The 16,030-nt window shown below is 38.3% G+C and overlaps 1 protein-coding gene across 1 annotated transcript; it reads right to left on the bottom strand.

The window, feature by feature from the left end:
- Positions 1-1,033: 1,033 nt before the first annotated feature.
- Positions 1,034-15,946, bottom strand: daw1 (dynein assembly factor with WDR repeat domains 1). The gene is made up of 14 exons (XM_061720272.1): positions 15,866-15,946; positions 15,360-15,535; positions 14,940-15,012; positions 14,391-14,535; positions 13,107-13,165; positions 10,203-10,325; positions 9,990-10,089; positions 9,614-9,721; positions 8,942-9,048; positions 8,673-8,775; positions 7,312-7,426; positions 4,512-4,588; positions 2,225-2,387; positions 1,034-2,034 (listed from the first exon to the last, which is right to left on the bottom strand). Exons 2-14 carry the CDS (start codon positions 15,397-15,399, stop codon positions 2,000-2,002), a joined length of 1,248 nt encoding a protein of 415 aa, XP_061576256.1. The 5' UTR covers positions 15,400-15,535; positions 15,866-15,946; the 3' UTR covers positions 1,034-1,999.
- Positions 15,947-16,030: the final 84 nt, after the last annotated feature.

The following is a 16,030-nucleotide window of genomic DNA, read 5'->3' as shown; positions in this document are numbered from 1 at the left end:
CACCTATAGCAACATTCAACAATGTTCTGATTATTGGTACATGTAGCTCTTTTAGCATGGAGGCTGTGTCATTCATGATTTCCAATAAGAATTTCAAATATTTATTTATCAGACCAGAGGACAGTTTTCCAACTGCCTCAGTTAGCTCAGACTCAGAGATAATGATGCCGTAACCATATGCTGTTTTTTTTTTTCTTTGTATGATAGAGCTTTAATTTTCATTTTTTGACGCAACATCAATCTGTGTTCACTGAAAATTAAAGGGAAAGTTCGTTTTTTTACAACCTGGACCTTATTTCTGGCATTTTTTATGGTCGTATACTCACCCAGGCAAGTTTGGTGTCATTTGGAGTCCTTCGGAAGATATTAGGGTTTTTTTTGCGAGCCGCTTCTCCATATAACGGTAGTGAACGGGGCACAGCGGGACACAGACGATGCAGCGTCTAAATAACACATGATTGCCGCGAAACTCGTTCATTTATTTTATGAATCACTAGATCTGCTTCCAGGACCTGTTGTCTACATCCGGGGCTGTCTGTGTAACAAATAAATCAGTTTGTAAACAAGACCTCTGACCTGCATGACGTCATCTCTGTGCGCGAACTCTGTCCTCCGTTCAGTGAGCTCTTCAGCCGTATACTCTGGCTCAAAACGGTAAGGACGTCCATCATATTCAAAGTCGTCATCCACAACCTCAGAATTTGACAAATATTCAGACATGTTTCAAATAACTAACAGTAAACTAACAGTAGCGAACTCCAGCTGTACACGGAGCTGTGTCTGGGATGTGCGCACAGAGATGACGTCATGAGTTCAGAGGTCTTGTTTACAAACTGATTTATTTGTTACACACACAGCCCCGGATGTAGGCAACAGGTCCTGGAAGCAGATCTAGTGATTCATAAAATAAATGAACGAGTTTCGCGGCAATCATGTGTTATTTAGACGCTGCATCGTCTGTGTCCCGCTGTGCCCCGTTCACTACCGTTATATGAAGAAGCGGCTCGCAAAAAAAAACCTAATATCTTCCGAAGGACTCCAAATGACACCAAACTTGCCTGGGTGAGTATACGACCATAAAAAATGCCAGAAATAAGGTCCAGGTTGTAAAAAAAACAAACTTTCCCTTTAAGTGCTTCTGAGTTTACACAGTGTTCTCCACCAAAGAACAGTTGTTAATCCAATGCCACCTTAGTATCTGAAGATCATAAGAATTCTGTGTTGATTTTCAACCTTGTTCCCAGCAAGCAGATTTTTTTTCCTGAGTCTTTGAACCACACGCAATGGAATTCTAAAACATTTGCAATTTCATGTTGTGAACTGTTCTTACAGAAGAGCTTTTATATCAGAAAGCTGTCTTGTAAATCTTAGTTTTGTTCTTACCCCGTTGCCAGTTACCCCAATTAGTTGTGAGATGCTACACAAAATTGACTTTTCCTCATTCCAAATAAGCACATATTTAGAAGGAAAAAAAATCTCAGCTACAATTTTTTATATTCAGCCTTCCCACTATTCAATCACATCCAAGCCTATGATGGGCTTTTTTCTAATGTTTTGAAATATGTGGGGAAGTGCACTGGTTTGGGTAATAAAGTTAAATAACTGTTTTTTTGTTCTGTATGAACACAACACAAACCTTTTAAAAGGGAGTTACATAAAAAATTTCCAACAAACTATGAAGTTTCGTCATCAATGAAGTTGCAGCTGAAACTGCACAATGTCAACATTTTGAATTGAAGATTTAAATCCTAATATGCTACACAGCTTTTTGTAAAAATCACAACTTATTGTGTGTATCAAAAAGACAAGATATGGCATGGTATATACTCTATAATATGTGCTGCCTACCACCAGAAATCAGCCTGGCAAAAGGAACTTTTTCATCAGTGTGACCTTTTTTTGGGGTTGACAAGTCACAATTAAACAGAGAGATGACACAAATTTGTCTCTGTGTCCATGTAGACATGAGCCTGAGCCTCCGATGGGTCGAGGGCAAGGGTCAGTGCCAGACACGGCATGTGTTGTCCTTGCTACCTGCGGGGGAGTACAAACACAAACAGGTGGTTTAACAGAAGGACTTAGCTGCATGTTTTTCATCAAATATGTGCAATTAAGCACTTATGGCAGCTGGCAACAAGGATTTCATTCACCCCTCAAGACATATTAGACATGTAAGGTTATCAGATAAATGTATAGTTTTCCGAAGTGGTGTTTCCTCAGATACCTGTGATGATGGCGTCACCCTCGTAGTTGAAGACACAGGAGAAGATCTCATCGGTGTGGCCTTCCAGTACTTGCAAGCAGGCTCCGGACTGAATGTCCCACAGACGAGCTGTCTTGTCTGAGCCGGCAGTTAAGACCCTGCTGCCCTGGGGGCTGAAGCAGATCTACCAGGATACGCATAGTCAGGAGAAGTACCCTTGTTCAGAGGTTTATGTGTTCTACGTGAGTAACAGTGTTAAATGAGACAACACACATGGGTTAGTGGATATGACAACATAAGAGGAAATGAGATAATTAATTATATTTTCAACATTTCAGAAGCATCAAATCACCTTTAGCATGCTATAGAAAACAGGGAATCACAAACGTGCTGTCAGAGGTTGACTGTATCATAGCCAACGTTTTTTATTCCCTGGTTTTATATATCTAACAGTGAAGTACAGAAAGGGGTGATTTAATGAAGTTGGCTCTAGATATGTTGCCATAACACTAAAGTATGTTTTGATTAAAACTAAAAATGAGCACCATGGAGTGATGACAGACAGGAAATGGAAAATGACGTGAAGAAGTTGATAATACAGAGGAGTGGAGATAAAAGTAGAGGTTATGATGGGGTGCTGATATGGAGAGAAGATGTATTACCGTCAATAGAAAAGAGAAAAAATGGCGTGTACAGTTACAAAATATGCATAGGCAGGATTGTAGGTTAAAAATGTGTACTAATTCTGCAAAAGTTACAAAGTCATAATTCCTAATTAACATCCAGTCATTGTATGACATACTGTAGACGTTCATAGTAGAGAGAGCTGATGATAGCTGCTGTTTAATTTGAAATGCAAAGAGGAATTTTAATATTCACAAATTGTATATGTTTAATTTATACTGTTGTCACATTAGGAAGCTCAAAAGGAGCTTGAAGTAAGAAAACACTAAAACCAGCTTTGATAGATCTTTATCCAATACTCTGTCAGGTGCTCGGATTTCATTAGAGATAAGAGTCCTTTTTTTCTTTTAACCAGGGCCTGCAAAAAATGGCACAAACTCAGACTTGTTGATTCTTCAGCTTTGAAACATTCTGCTAATGTGCTCAATACATAAATGCATTCAACTCAAACTGAGTTTTTCATTAGGTTGTCATTTTGATGTGAATAAAGTGCATCAGATTTATCAGGTCATCAGAAAAAGTTCCAGTCCACTTACACTAACATTCCATCAATTGTGTGTTTCTAAAAAAAGAAAAGAGTAGCAAGGCGAACTAGTGCAAGGATAGACTAACATCGTGAAAATGGAAGAAGAGACGTACAGCAATATCCTGAAATAGAAAGGACAAATCTGTGAAAAATGGTTAAGATGCATGCAGAGGAGGGGGGAAGTGTCCTGTTAGGAAGAGATTAGTGTCATAATCCTCTGGAATCATCCTCTATCCAGCTTCTTTTTTTTCTGGCTGTCTGTGTTTCAGTAAACGCACATAGAGAACCCCTCTGAGCCAGATTCAGAGGAAAACATGCTCATGAATGGCAAATGGGGTCAGTCACTTCCATTAAAATACAGGGTCAAGGCAGGGCCAAACCAACACATACATGTATCATGCCAAAGTATGTCAGTTTCACTTCACAAATCCATGTAGCACAGGGGTAGTGGTTCCTGCTGAGACTGGAAGGGTACATGTCACTACATGGTGTAACATCTGTGCTCAAAAGACTCCCAACACAAGGTGGGTCAGACTGATGCCCAGGAATGACTCAAAACATCCTGAAGCCTGGGCTACTGCCTCTCCATTTCAGCAACATGCCGTCATGCCATATTAGCAAGGTAATGGCAGAAGATGTCCAATTCAAAGCTGTGGCAAGGAGAACTGTAGCTGGAGAGTTAACATTACACCTAAAGAGCAAAATAATTCACCAATGCCAGTTTTCTGATGCATCCACACTTGTGATTGAACCTCATTCTAATTACAAGGAGTCATTTGTTTGTCAAAGTCAGTAGTCAAAATTAAAAAATATTCTAGTGTTTTTGTGAACAGTTCTGTATGGTTGTTTATGTTGTTCGATACTCTTGATAATATGCTGTATTTGAAATGAAAATCAAATCTCTTTTAAAACAAGGAAGAAGGTGTCAGTTTATCAGTTTAAGTAGAGACTAAATGCTTCAGTACATCTATTTTAATTACTTTAAAATGCTTTACTGTAGGTTAAAGATAAGCAAAACAAAACAAGCCATTAACTGGTTGAGACCCAAAAGTAACATTAAACAATTTTGGGATAGATAGTTAGGGTTCAGAGGCATACCTTTGAGATCTCTCCATCATGGCCCCGTAGCGTCACTAAACACTTGTGTGTCGTTGCACTGAACACCCGCGCTGTACCTTAGAGATACAGGAAGAGACATGCTGTTTAGGGAACACAGACAACACAGTCTCACACCAGAATCTTTGGTCTAAAGTGGAACATGTGGGAGTTTCTCAATAACTTTTCATACAAATCCTTAAACTACCGTAATGGACTTTATTAGACGAACTGTCACAAAGGTTACAGTAATGGAAAAAATACACTAAGAACTGTCATACCTGAGAACCAATTTAAACCCCCATCTGACCCTGTACTCTCCACTCATCTTTCTATTTTACGACCATTCACAGTTGGTTTTGATGAAGCACTGAAAAAATGCTTGACTAGCAATTAGATAGTCCTACTATACACACACAGCTATGTTTGAATATTGATAAATAAATGGCAATAGGTTAACTATTAATAAATGTGATGAATCGGCTTAAATAATAAATACAAAGAGAATCACTGGCAACATTGTTACAGCACCACAACAGGGACACGTTGGCCTGATGTGACTGAGCTGACATACTGTACAATGTTAGTTTTTACAAATGATATATTAGTCCCATAATATTACATTTGTTAGGTCTCTGCCAGTTGGGGTTTCCCCTCGGCCCGATCACGCTGCAGAAGCAGAGTCAGCGCAGCCAGAGATCTGCGCGCCGTGCGGCGCAGCCGAGCCGACACGGGAGCGCGCCTGGACGCAGCTGCAGCGAATCAGATAATTTCCAGGAAGGATAAGGGTCGCAACTGCCGGTGTCGTACCAAAAAGTGATTGCCTGCCAGATGATTTCGCCCCTGAAAATGGGTCTTTTTACCTGCCAAAAAAATGATTTAAGGCCAAATACAATTAATGAAAGGTTGTTTATACCTAAATGTGATTTGATCTCATTCTTGAGCTTCATAATATAAACACTAGAGCTCACATGATTGCTTTTAACTCTTTTAAATGACCATTACAACACAAAATAGGCATTTTCACCTGCCAGAAATTGATTGAAGGCGAAATACAGTTAATGAAAAGTTGTTTATGCCTAAATATGACTTGATCTCATTCTTGAGCTTCATAATCTGAAAATCTGACGTTTTAGCGCTATCGTTCAGCGGGCTGCTGTGCGCGCTCCCGCGGCCAGAAATCAGAAGAAATCAGATTCTGGCAGGCAATCACTTTTTGGCACAACACCGGTGCTGCCAATTTCTGCTGCTTTGCCAAAAAATGCTACCTAATGGTTTTCTACCTTTGCAGAGCTACAATTTTACTGTGTTTTACTCCCTAAACCACTTCCTTTTCCCCCCAAGTGGTGCTTGTCTCTTGCCAGGCCATCATTGTAAATAAGAATGTTCTTAATGACCTGCCTGGTTAAATAAAGGCGAATGACTGAATGAATATCAAATAAAGTGATAGAATTATTGTTTTTTCCTCTTTATCATATAATGTTCACAAAGTGTAATGCAATTCATGTCATGGGTCGTGTATTTTGAAGGATCAAATACTCAACATCCCATATTATCAATTTTACACTGTGCAAGAAATGATTGGCGTGGCAATCAAACTTTGAAAATCGACTGTGCGCACGCGCAGAACCACAAAGTAGCATTTCTCGGCAGGTAGCATGGATTGGCATAACACCGGCGAACCCTTGTGAGTTCGTTGTTATCACTCCTGTACGGTGGCCGACAAGGGCCAAACGCACTGCAACGGCCTAATGCGTCTCAGTTAAGGAAAACGGCTTCAAGTACAGAAACGATTCAAATTCACAAACTCAAAACGAGGTACAAAAAGAGGAACGTGGTGCAAATGAAAAAAACGTGCTGCAAAAAACAAAGACAAATGCAGCATCATCAAACACGCTGCAAATAGAGAAACGATGCAAAGCACAAAACGATATAAAACAAGAAACCATCTTCAAAAGAAAAAAGCTTCATAACCGGTTACCAAGCCTGCAGGGGGCGCTCTCAGCGTAATAGCTCAATGGACACACACGGGATGTAGAGAGAGACCGAACAGCTGACTGTAACGTTAAAATATAATAAAGAAACGTCTCGTAATGTACAGCGTTGTACAGTGATATAAACCACATTATATCACATTACCGTTCCCGCTGCATGTTTAAACCATGGATGTAAACACTGTGGTTCAGTCAGCTGTTCGGTCTCTCTCTACATCCCGCGTGTCTGTCCATTGCTGTTACGTTGAGAGCGCCCCCTGCAGGTTTGGTAACCGGTTATGAAGCATTTTTCTTTTGAAGAAGGTTTCTGATTTTATATTGTTTTGTGCTTTGCATCGTTTCTCTATTTGCAGCACGTTTTTTTCATTTGCACCACGTTCCTCTTTTTGTACCTCGTTTTGAGTTTGTGAATTTGAATCGTTTCTGTACTTGAAGCCGTTTTCCTTAACTGAGACGCATTAGGCCGTTGCAGTGCGTTTGGCCCTTGTCGGCCACCGTACTCCTGTGTTTTGGTCGTGATTTTCTGGAAGTCTTGGATTACTTTTGTGGATTTTTTTGTTGAGGACTTTTTTCCTGTATTCGTTACAGTGAGTTTTCTTTCCCCTGCCATTTAAGGAGGCAATTTTTTTTGGGGAATATAAACAAGCCTTTTTTTGGGCTAATCTTGAACCTGTCTGGTGTCGTGCGCTTGGGTCCAAGGACAGAATTCCTAACATTTTTTAAAAGAATATTTGAATTTAATAGACAAAAATACTGTACATGAGATTAAATAATCGTACAACTTAATTGGTAATGTGATGTACTCTCACCGTCAGCAGAAGCGGTAGCTATGAGCTGACCTCTTAAATCAAAACACACGTCCAACACCTCCTCTGTGTGTCCAGTGAGGGTGGCCACACACTTCCCACTGCCTGCCGCCCACAACTGCAATCACATTTACAAGTCAGATTTTATTTTTAGAGCAAGTTTCACATGAGATACATGAATCCATGTGTTATAAAATAGAAAACAAAAAAGAAAACAAGGCCATCTAGTAAGACCATACTGAATAGAATTACATTTATCTGAAATACTGAACAAATAAAAGGCATATATATGTATTTCAACTTAAAAGTATCCTCTATCCTGAATAGTCATTGCACAGTAAAAAGTTATTGCACAAATTACCTTAATAGTCCTTATTGAAACAGAGCTGAAGATGAAGGTGACACAAGATACACCAAGGACATGTAATCCAAATTCCCAAAACACTTTAGACACTGTTTTAGTCAAACTAGCGAAAGATTCAGCCTCTATGAAATGCTCTTGTTACACTCACTGTTACAAAAATGCTGCCAGTTTAATGTAGTTATATGTTAATTGTGATTAGTTGCGAGATGTTCGACGAGATGTCTTGTTTCCACTCTTTTATTCTTCCTGTCACTGACCTTACAAAACATTATTTCAAAGAGTGGTGTGGATTGTGGAAAAATTACAACAATTTTTCTTTTTTGTCTTCATAAATTAAGTTGTATTTGAACTATCTATCCATCTATCTACACCCGGTGTCACAGGGCTCCGTTGGAGACTATCCCGGCTCTCTTGAAGTGAACAGCAGGGATTCACCCTGGACAGGTCATCAGTCCGCCGTAACCTCACATAATAGATAAGCAACCACAGACACGGGTCATTTAGAATAACCAATTACTCTGTTATACAGGGTTTTGGATCTCAGAGTAGCCTGCTTCCTCACACAAGCATGAGGAGAACATGCATATACAAAATAGATGAACACATACAACATTGGGCCCATATGCTTGCATGTTGCTGTTCGGTTTCTGAAATGGCTTCATGTTAGCCATTTCCCCCTGAGCAATGCAGCAAAGTGTATGATTCTTACTTGTGACTATGACTCATCTTGTCATAATTAATGAATTATATTTAGATTTTTCTCTTATAAATGATGGTGACCTTAGAGACAGGGGGTGGTGAGATATGAAGAAAAAATGTTGCAAATTTGCATGACAAGGGCCATCCCTTTTTATATACATCACCTTCACAATCGTTCAAAATCTTAAGTATATCTCTGGTGGCTCAAGTTACAAATAACATTCCTACCCATCAAGACAGAAAATAAAATCACGCACATTTAAAAACAGCTTTTGATCTTCTTGTGCTGTTGATAGCTTACCTTACATGTTTTGTCCATGGAACCTGAGACTATGAGTGTACAATCCCAGTTAAACTGCACATTGCTTATCTCTCCCATGTGACCTATCAGAGTGTGAAGGCGTCTAAGATTTTTTTTTTTTAAGAAAAAAACAACAGAAAAGCAGCATTTAATCACTTGTGCACTCTAGTATACAGAAGTTATAGGCGTAATACATGTGTACCCTTGCATAAAAGATGTCTCATGCATGAGTTGATGCAACAACTGCAATTACAATGATGATGACTGACCTTTTGGAAGCAACATCCCATATTGCAACTGTGTGGTCACAGGAGCCAGTAACAAGTTGATTACCAAGTGTGTTAAAACACAAAGACAAGACCTCTGCTGTGTGACCCTGCATGAAAATAAAAGTGAAAGCAACATTCATTGACTAATTTCTTTTCTCTCTGTCATTTCATCTCCCAAAAGACTTCAAAAACAATAAATATGGCAAAATATTTGGTTAAGTTCAATTTATGGGGCCTTAAATAGTACATTTACATTTTTTTTAAATATCCATAATGCCTATGTGCCTAGCTGTCTGCTATCAGTATTAGTAGTTCTACATGATGGGAAGATCTACACGAACAGAGACTTGCCCCTCACTGGGACAGAACCGGCAAACAATGACAGAGCCAGATGAACCGTGGACATCAAAGAGGGCAGCTTGTTGCTGCATCATGCAGTTAAAGTTGCATTCCCATTTATCATTGAAGGCAATATTGGTTGAAATAAATTCTGTCCATTAACTAAAATTAAAAGCATTTAATTTAGTAAGAGGTTTATTCCCATTTATTTTTGCTGGAGGTCGACCCTGGACAGATCACCAGTACATCGCACCAATTTAGTAACAATGGATCATACTAAAGACAAGAAAGACAAGCAACAGGAAAGTAAATCAATAGAGAATGATAACTCACAGTCAGTGTGGACACCTCTTTGCCAGTCTCTACGTCCCACAGCTTTGCACTGGAGTCCATGCTGCCTGTGGCCACCAGTGTACTCTGGGGGTTGAACGCCAAGCACACCTACAAATAATAAAGATTAGTTTACTGTTTCTTGACTTATAGTCTGCTGCACAACTGAATGTTATTATGGTCAATAATAATTATTATTACATATATAATTAGACTATAAAGTATAACGGTTGATTATCTGACATTTTAATCCTCAGTTTACTTTGTGGTCTAGTAATGCACTTGTGCCAGAATAATAAAAATACAAGTTGGGAGCAACTGATTAATAACTGGCAGTGCTCTATATAAGGTTTAAGTTTAAACAGACTGTCATACATACTATTTCTGCCATGTGTCCCCGAAAGGTATGGAAACATTTGCCGGTCTCTGCACACCACAATTTGCAGGTCTTATCAAAGGAGCCTGTGGCAATCTTGTCCCTATGTTCAGTGATGAAGAAAAAAAGCAACAAAAGGTACATTTTATTTTGAATGTAAAATAGAGCAGCACAATTGTTATATGCTTCGAAGGTTTTGTTGGAGCAACTCATTACCCATAGGGGTTGTTGAATGCAATTGCATACACCACATTTCTGTGCCCCTGTAGTGTATGCAGCTCCGTGCCAGAGGCCGTGTCCCACACTCTACATGTCCTGTCATAACTCCCAGTTATGAACCTGCAGAGGGAGAGCGAGACAGAGTATGGAGTTAAAACATAAGAAGAAAAAATTACTTTCTACCACAAAATGTTTCACTATAGTAAACAGCTGGTAATGATAAATGGTACCACTTAAATTCATGCAAATATACAATTTTTGTAATTTATGTATTTTACTAATGTGAAAACAAATAATTCATATTATGAAATAAAAAATACAATACATTTTAGACATTCTTTGTGCCCCCATAACATTGGCTTCAGAACCTAGTTTTCTTACACTGGGCAGAATTTTCCTCTTAAATATGCAGGATATGATCACAGTTTCTCAGATACATTTCATGCTTTTAATAAAGGGAGCAAAGCAGCCCCTCGGCATAACAGAGCCTCCACCATGTTTCAGGCCTGGAATAAGCCGACTTGCAGTAAGCATTCATGAATCCATTCATGGACACAACCAGCTGCATTATGATCATTTCTGGCTCCATGCCACAGGGGCAGTGTGCATAATACTGAGGTCTCTGCATGGGGACAGAGTGCATACCCAGAGTTGATAATGTAACTGATAAACACGACTGGAAGAGACTCTTTTCTTTCTTTTAAGTAATGTATTGTAAAAATACAGAAGTATAGAGAGTCCAATGCAAATTATGTCACAGTTTTGGTAAAGTGTCTTGTCAACCCTTTTGTCTCATCTTTCCCTTTCTCCCTGCTGGTCCGTACTGTTCCCACCCTCCTTGTGTCCTGTCAGGTTTTTGGTAAGCTCTTTTTTGTTAACCCTGCTCTGCGGCGGTTTTGGTTTGTTTTTGGCATAATAAATCGCATTTTTTGGAACTCCTGCCTCTTTGGTCCCCTGCATTTATGTCCTACATCTACCACACTGTGACACATTACAAAAAGAACAACACTGCATGAACAAGAGTACAAAAAGTGTTCCTTAACTTGGAGATTTTGACATGTCCTTTTGAAACTGCCGAAGCAGATTGTGGTTTTTGCTTTGATTTCCATGAAAATATGAATAATTTAATCAGTCTGTTAAAAAATATACACTTGTGGATATAGTATTTGGTTAATGAGAGTAAAAGACGATTAGAACATATTCAGATTGATTGCAACCAATTCACAAGTACAAAAAGCTGCCAGAGTGATCTGGTGAGGGGGAAAAGCCGAAATAAATGCACAATGTTTCCGGTGAAATTATACAGAAGGTGCAACTGGTAGCTACATCCAAATTTAACAGCTTTTGTTGTGGTTATGGCAGAGAAAACACATCCGGCGCCATTGGAAATGGAATGTTAGGCCATTAAATCAATACTGTCAAGATCAGAGTCTGTTTCTCTGGTTAAGCTGAAGCAAGACATCGAAAAGGAAATTCACCAACAGTCAGGTCAAATCTGTAAAATGAGGGAGAAAACACCACCACACAGTGACACACAGCTGCGTCAGAGCAGCCTGACCGCTAACTTGCGATCAAATACTGCTCACACCTACATTAGCACCTCTAGCGTTCAAGTGAATATATGGATCTAATATATGCTTTGCATACTTTTAGGGGGACATGCATGGCTGACACGCCAAACAAGTAGACTTGTAGTCAAGACCGTCTAAACCGAGACCAAGACACTACCATGACCAGAGAGTATCAAGACCAAGTCAAGACCAAGACTAACTCAGCTCGAGACCAAGACAGAGACCAAAAAAAAAAACGTAGTTATTTTGTCATCTTGCTTGGGTTGTAGAACATACGTGCCATCCTGGGTTCAGCTTCTTAGTATACATGTGAGGTTGTATTCAACTACAGGCACAATAAAACAGACAGTGGATGTCTCATGTGTGAAGTTACTATAAATGTTTTCATCAATCAGCTGAGATCAGATATGTGTGGTGATTGCACTACTGCTATTCCTACACTATTTAAGGATTGACATGACTATTAACTAGTCCCTAAAGTCATCTAACATAATAACAGACCTCCAACACAACCCTCCACCTCAGAAAAGTCTAATGAATAGTAAATGTTACTGATTTAAATTGTACTTCATTTGTAGATGAAACACGAATTTTGAATCTTAAAGATACACACAATTATCGACCTGAAATTGCATTATTTACTATTATAGTAGCCAAATTACACTGTATATCGGCATCACTGAAATAGCATAGACCTAATGCTTAATCAATCACAACGATATGCAAATATTATTCAAAGGCCAATGATGCCATATATTTATTCAAACAAGGCCATTATAAACACAATACTGTAATTAAATACAGACACACATGCAGATGCAACAAAACATAAAATCAAATCCAAAATACAAATAGTTAACAAAACTGTACATTAATAAGAGGAAGAACTGGTGATCACAAGATTTTGTGACCTCGTGTGCAGTAGCATCCCAATTATCTGAGTCTGAGACAGGTTGAGGCCGAGACAAGACCAAGACCACAAAAAAGTGGTCTTGAGACCGGTCTGGAAAACTACAACTCTACAAACAAGCACAAGACAGGAGTGGCAGCCAAGGTGCATTCATGTGCACGTTATAAACAAATATATTCCAGGCCTAATTGTGAGCAGAGTTCTTTTGTTACCACATTTTGTTATGTATTTTGTAGTGTATATAATTTTGTTTGTACTTCATTTTATTTTTGGTTTATTAAAACCTTCCCTGTCCCTGTTCTGGTTCTACAGATGTATTATTAAAGTATTCTGACCGTACAAAACTCAAGATATTACAAATTCTGTGTTTATTATTCAGCGGTAGCAGGAAATCTCAGTGGTACGTATGCCTGGACTCACCTTAACCCAGATTTGTCAAAGGCAACATTAGTCAGTGGCAGTATGTGTGCCTTCAGCTCCTGAAAAGAATGAAAATCACAGAGAGATGAGTGAAAATATATAACTTCATATTTTTTCTTGCAAAACGTATTGATTTAATTCATCTTGACAATGATCGCATGTAATTACCTATGTGTATAACAAATCAGAGTATCCCACAATGAAAGAACATGTCCTTTGAGGTTTACTAATGGTAAAAATGATTATTTTCCTCAGTCAGAGAAGCAGAAAATCTCCCCCAAGTTTAAGCAACTGACAAAATAAATGACCATCTTCCGTTATCTAAGTACGTACCAAACCCTAGGCTATGTCTAACTGTGCTTTATGTTGTTCATAAATACTAAAAGTCAATTTTTCAGGACTGAAAGAACATTATCTTTGCCTCTAATTCAGAGACCAGTTCACTGCTGCTCTCTAGTGACTTTTTCAAGCACCGACTGCAGTTACGACAAATGAAACGGCTACATTTCCAGAGATTAAAATAACATATATTATTCAGGGTGCTGAAATACTGTTGCAATAAGACGATGTGGATGAAAATTGTATTGTCTAAAGTCAAATCACTGCATGTTAAACAAAAAAGGGGCAGCTTCTGTGAAGGAAAACTAAATCACTCAGTAATTCATTTAATTACTCTCAGCTACTTATAATTCACTTCAATTCACTTGTACAGCTCCCAGTATATAGAGTATAACATTTTTATCAAAAAGAAAAGTTTTAAGCCTAACCTCAAAGGCAGAGATGTTGTCTGTATTCCAGACAATAACTGGAAGCTCGTTCCACAAGAGAGGAGCCTGATGACTTTGCATCTCATTTTACTTTTGGAAACTCTAAAAACCACAAGCAAGCCTGCATTTTCAAAGTAAACTTGGCCCTTAAAGGGTTTATATTTAAGAAGAAGATTTTATGTTCTAATTTAATAAGAAGCCAATGAAGAGAAGAGAAGATTGGGGGAAATATGAGTTATCCTGCTCATCCTCATCACAACTATCACTGCAGCATCATAAGTGACAGCAATCGACTTTCTGCACTTGTCAATGGGTGCCAATGTAAAACACTGGAAGCCCTTTATGGCTACTGCTCATACTTTCATTTTACCAAACTATAGTTTATGACCTACTGAGGGATCCTACATATCAATACAATGAATGGAGCAAAACAAATATTTAACTTGTTTCTTAAGTGGATGCAACAGAGCATTCTTTTGTTTTGCTTTATTTTGTCTTGTCTTGTTATATGCTATACCTTGCAGAAACAGAACCTGTGGTGGTCCTGCTGGGCCTGTTTCTGCTGAAGTTGAAGAACCAGCTCTTTGACCTGGTCAGCACGGGACTCTGTGATCAGAGGCTCTGATTTTTTTATTTCTGCCACCAACTCATCTGGATTTGTTCTGTAAGGACAGAGTACAAAGCTTAAAAAAAAAACATAACATTGAGAAAAATGATTGAAAATAGCTCTAATATGGCATTACATTTACTCAGTTTTACAATTGTAGATGGTACGCATATAATCCCATTCCAAAGAAAAAAGGAATTCCAGTTTATTATTAATGTTTTTTTTAATAAAAAACATTAATAATAATTAAAAAAAATATTCAATAATATGAGTGATGACAGGTTATTTAGCCAGATGAGTAAATTACTACTATTCCATTCAGAAGAGCAGCGGAAACATTTCTAAGTAGCCTATTTTAGGACATTTACCATTATCTGTTGAGGAATATCCAACATAATGTTAGGTAATTTGGTCAGGTAATTTTAAAATGTTTACCAATCTAGGATACGACTTACTTACTCTAAAGTCAGATCTAAAAAGTCGATTGATTTGGTTCTCACGTTCCCTCTTTGTTCATATTCCAGGATTATACCTGACGACAGAAAAACAGTTGAAAACCTGCTGACGTTTATTTGAAGACAAAGTAGGAAGTTCAGCCATACATTAGTTAACACTTGAAAATGTTATGAAATGATTGTCCTTAATCTTACAAAATGTCATTAAACGTGAGGTCTTGAAATAAAATAACCTTCATGAATATAACTAAAACATGGATAATTAACTCAAACAGTTTAACTTCGGCATCAACCAAGTCAGATAACCAGCTCTGTATGACTAATACTCAGATGCTATTGTCAAAGTTAGGAACATTCCAGCATAGCACTGCTATACTACAAATGATAATAAATAAATAAAAATAAATGTAATGATGGGTGTTACCTGGAGGGTAATATCTAAGAAGAAACCGCTTAAGTCTCATGGTGCGTTTGTGTTACGGGGACGTCACTGTCAACAGAGCATTGCTATGGCAACCGAAGCGGGTCCACTGAACACGCATGCGCCGTGTTTCCGTGAACTGAGGCAGTCGCTCAACGCTAGAGCACGTGATGAGTTGACTGTTAAGACATAATTATGGTTCTGCGTTAAATCGACGCTAATGCATATTGAAACATATGAACGTTTACAGAAATAGAAACATTTTTAAAAAAAATGGAAAATACAGAAGGTTCCATTGAACAGTTGTATGTATAATAAGTACATAATATTATATACTATATTGTTCCTTCGCATGTAATACTGGTAAATGTTGTCAATGGTAAATGAATAACCTTCCATTGAACTTACTTCAATGGGTAAAATTTTTTTATTTTAGAATTTTCAATCACTTTTTCTGCCTTTGTGTTCCGAAGGGGTGAATGGCTTGTGTATTCCAAGGTTCAGCCTACCTGCCTCTGCCAAAAGCAGCACGTTCAATTTCGTCCTATTTAACAGTCCTTTCATGTGATATTATCTATTATAGTCTGTCCGTAAGGCTTAGACTTACCTCATCCCTTCCCACCAAGCCTTATTTCCTTAACAGTTCAAAGTCTGCAGCTCACAAATCCTTTCAA

This window comes from Cololabis saira, chromosome 4 (assembly GCF_033807715.1).
Source record: "Cololabis saira isolate AMF1-May2022 chromosome 4, fColSai1.1, whole genome shotgun sequence".
Lineage (NCBI taxonomy): Eukaryota > Metazoa > Chordata > Actinopteri > Beloniformes > Belonidae > Cololabis > Cololabis saira.
This window is presented reverse-complemented; position numbering and strand designations above follow the sequence as displayed.

Coding starts and splice junctions, on each gene's coding strand:
- daw1 (XM_061720272.1), bottom strand. CDS start 15,399: ATGAGACTTAAGCGGTTTCTTCTTAGATATTACCCTCCAG. Junction 10,326..13,106: donor TTTGACAAATCTGGGTTAAG/GTGAGTCCAGGC, acceptor CTCCCTCTGCAG/GTTCATAACTGGGAGTTATG. Junction 8,776..8,941: donor TGGGATGTTGCTTCCAAAAG/GTCAGTCATCAT, acceptor AAAAAATCTTAG/ACGCCTTCACACTCTGATAG.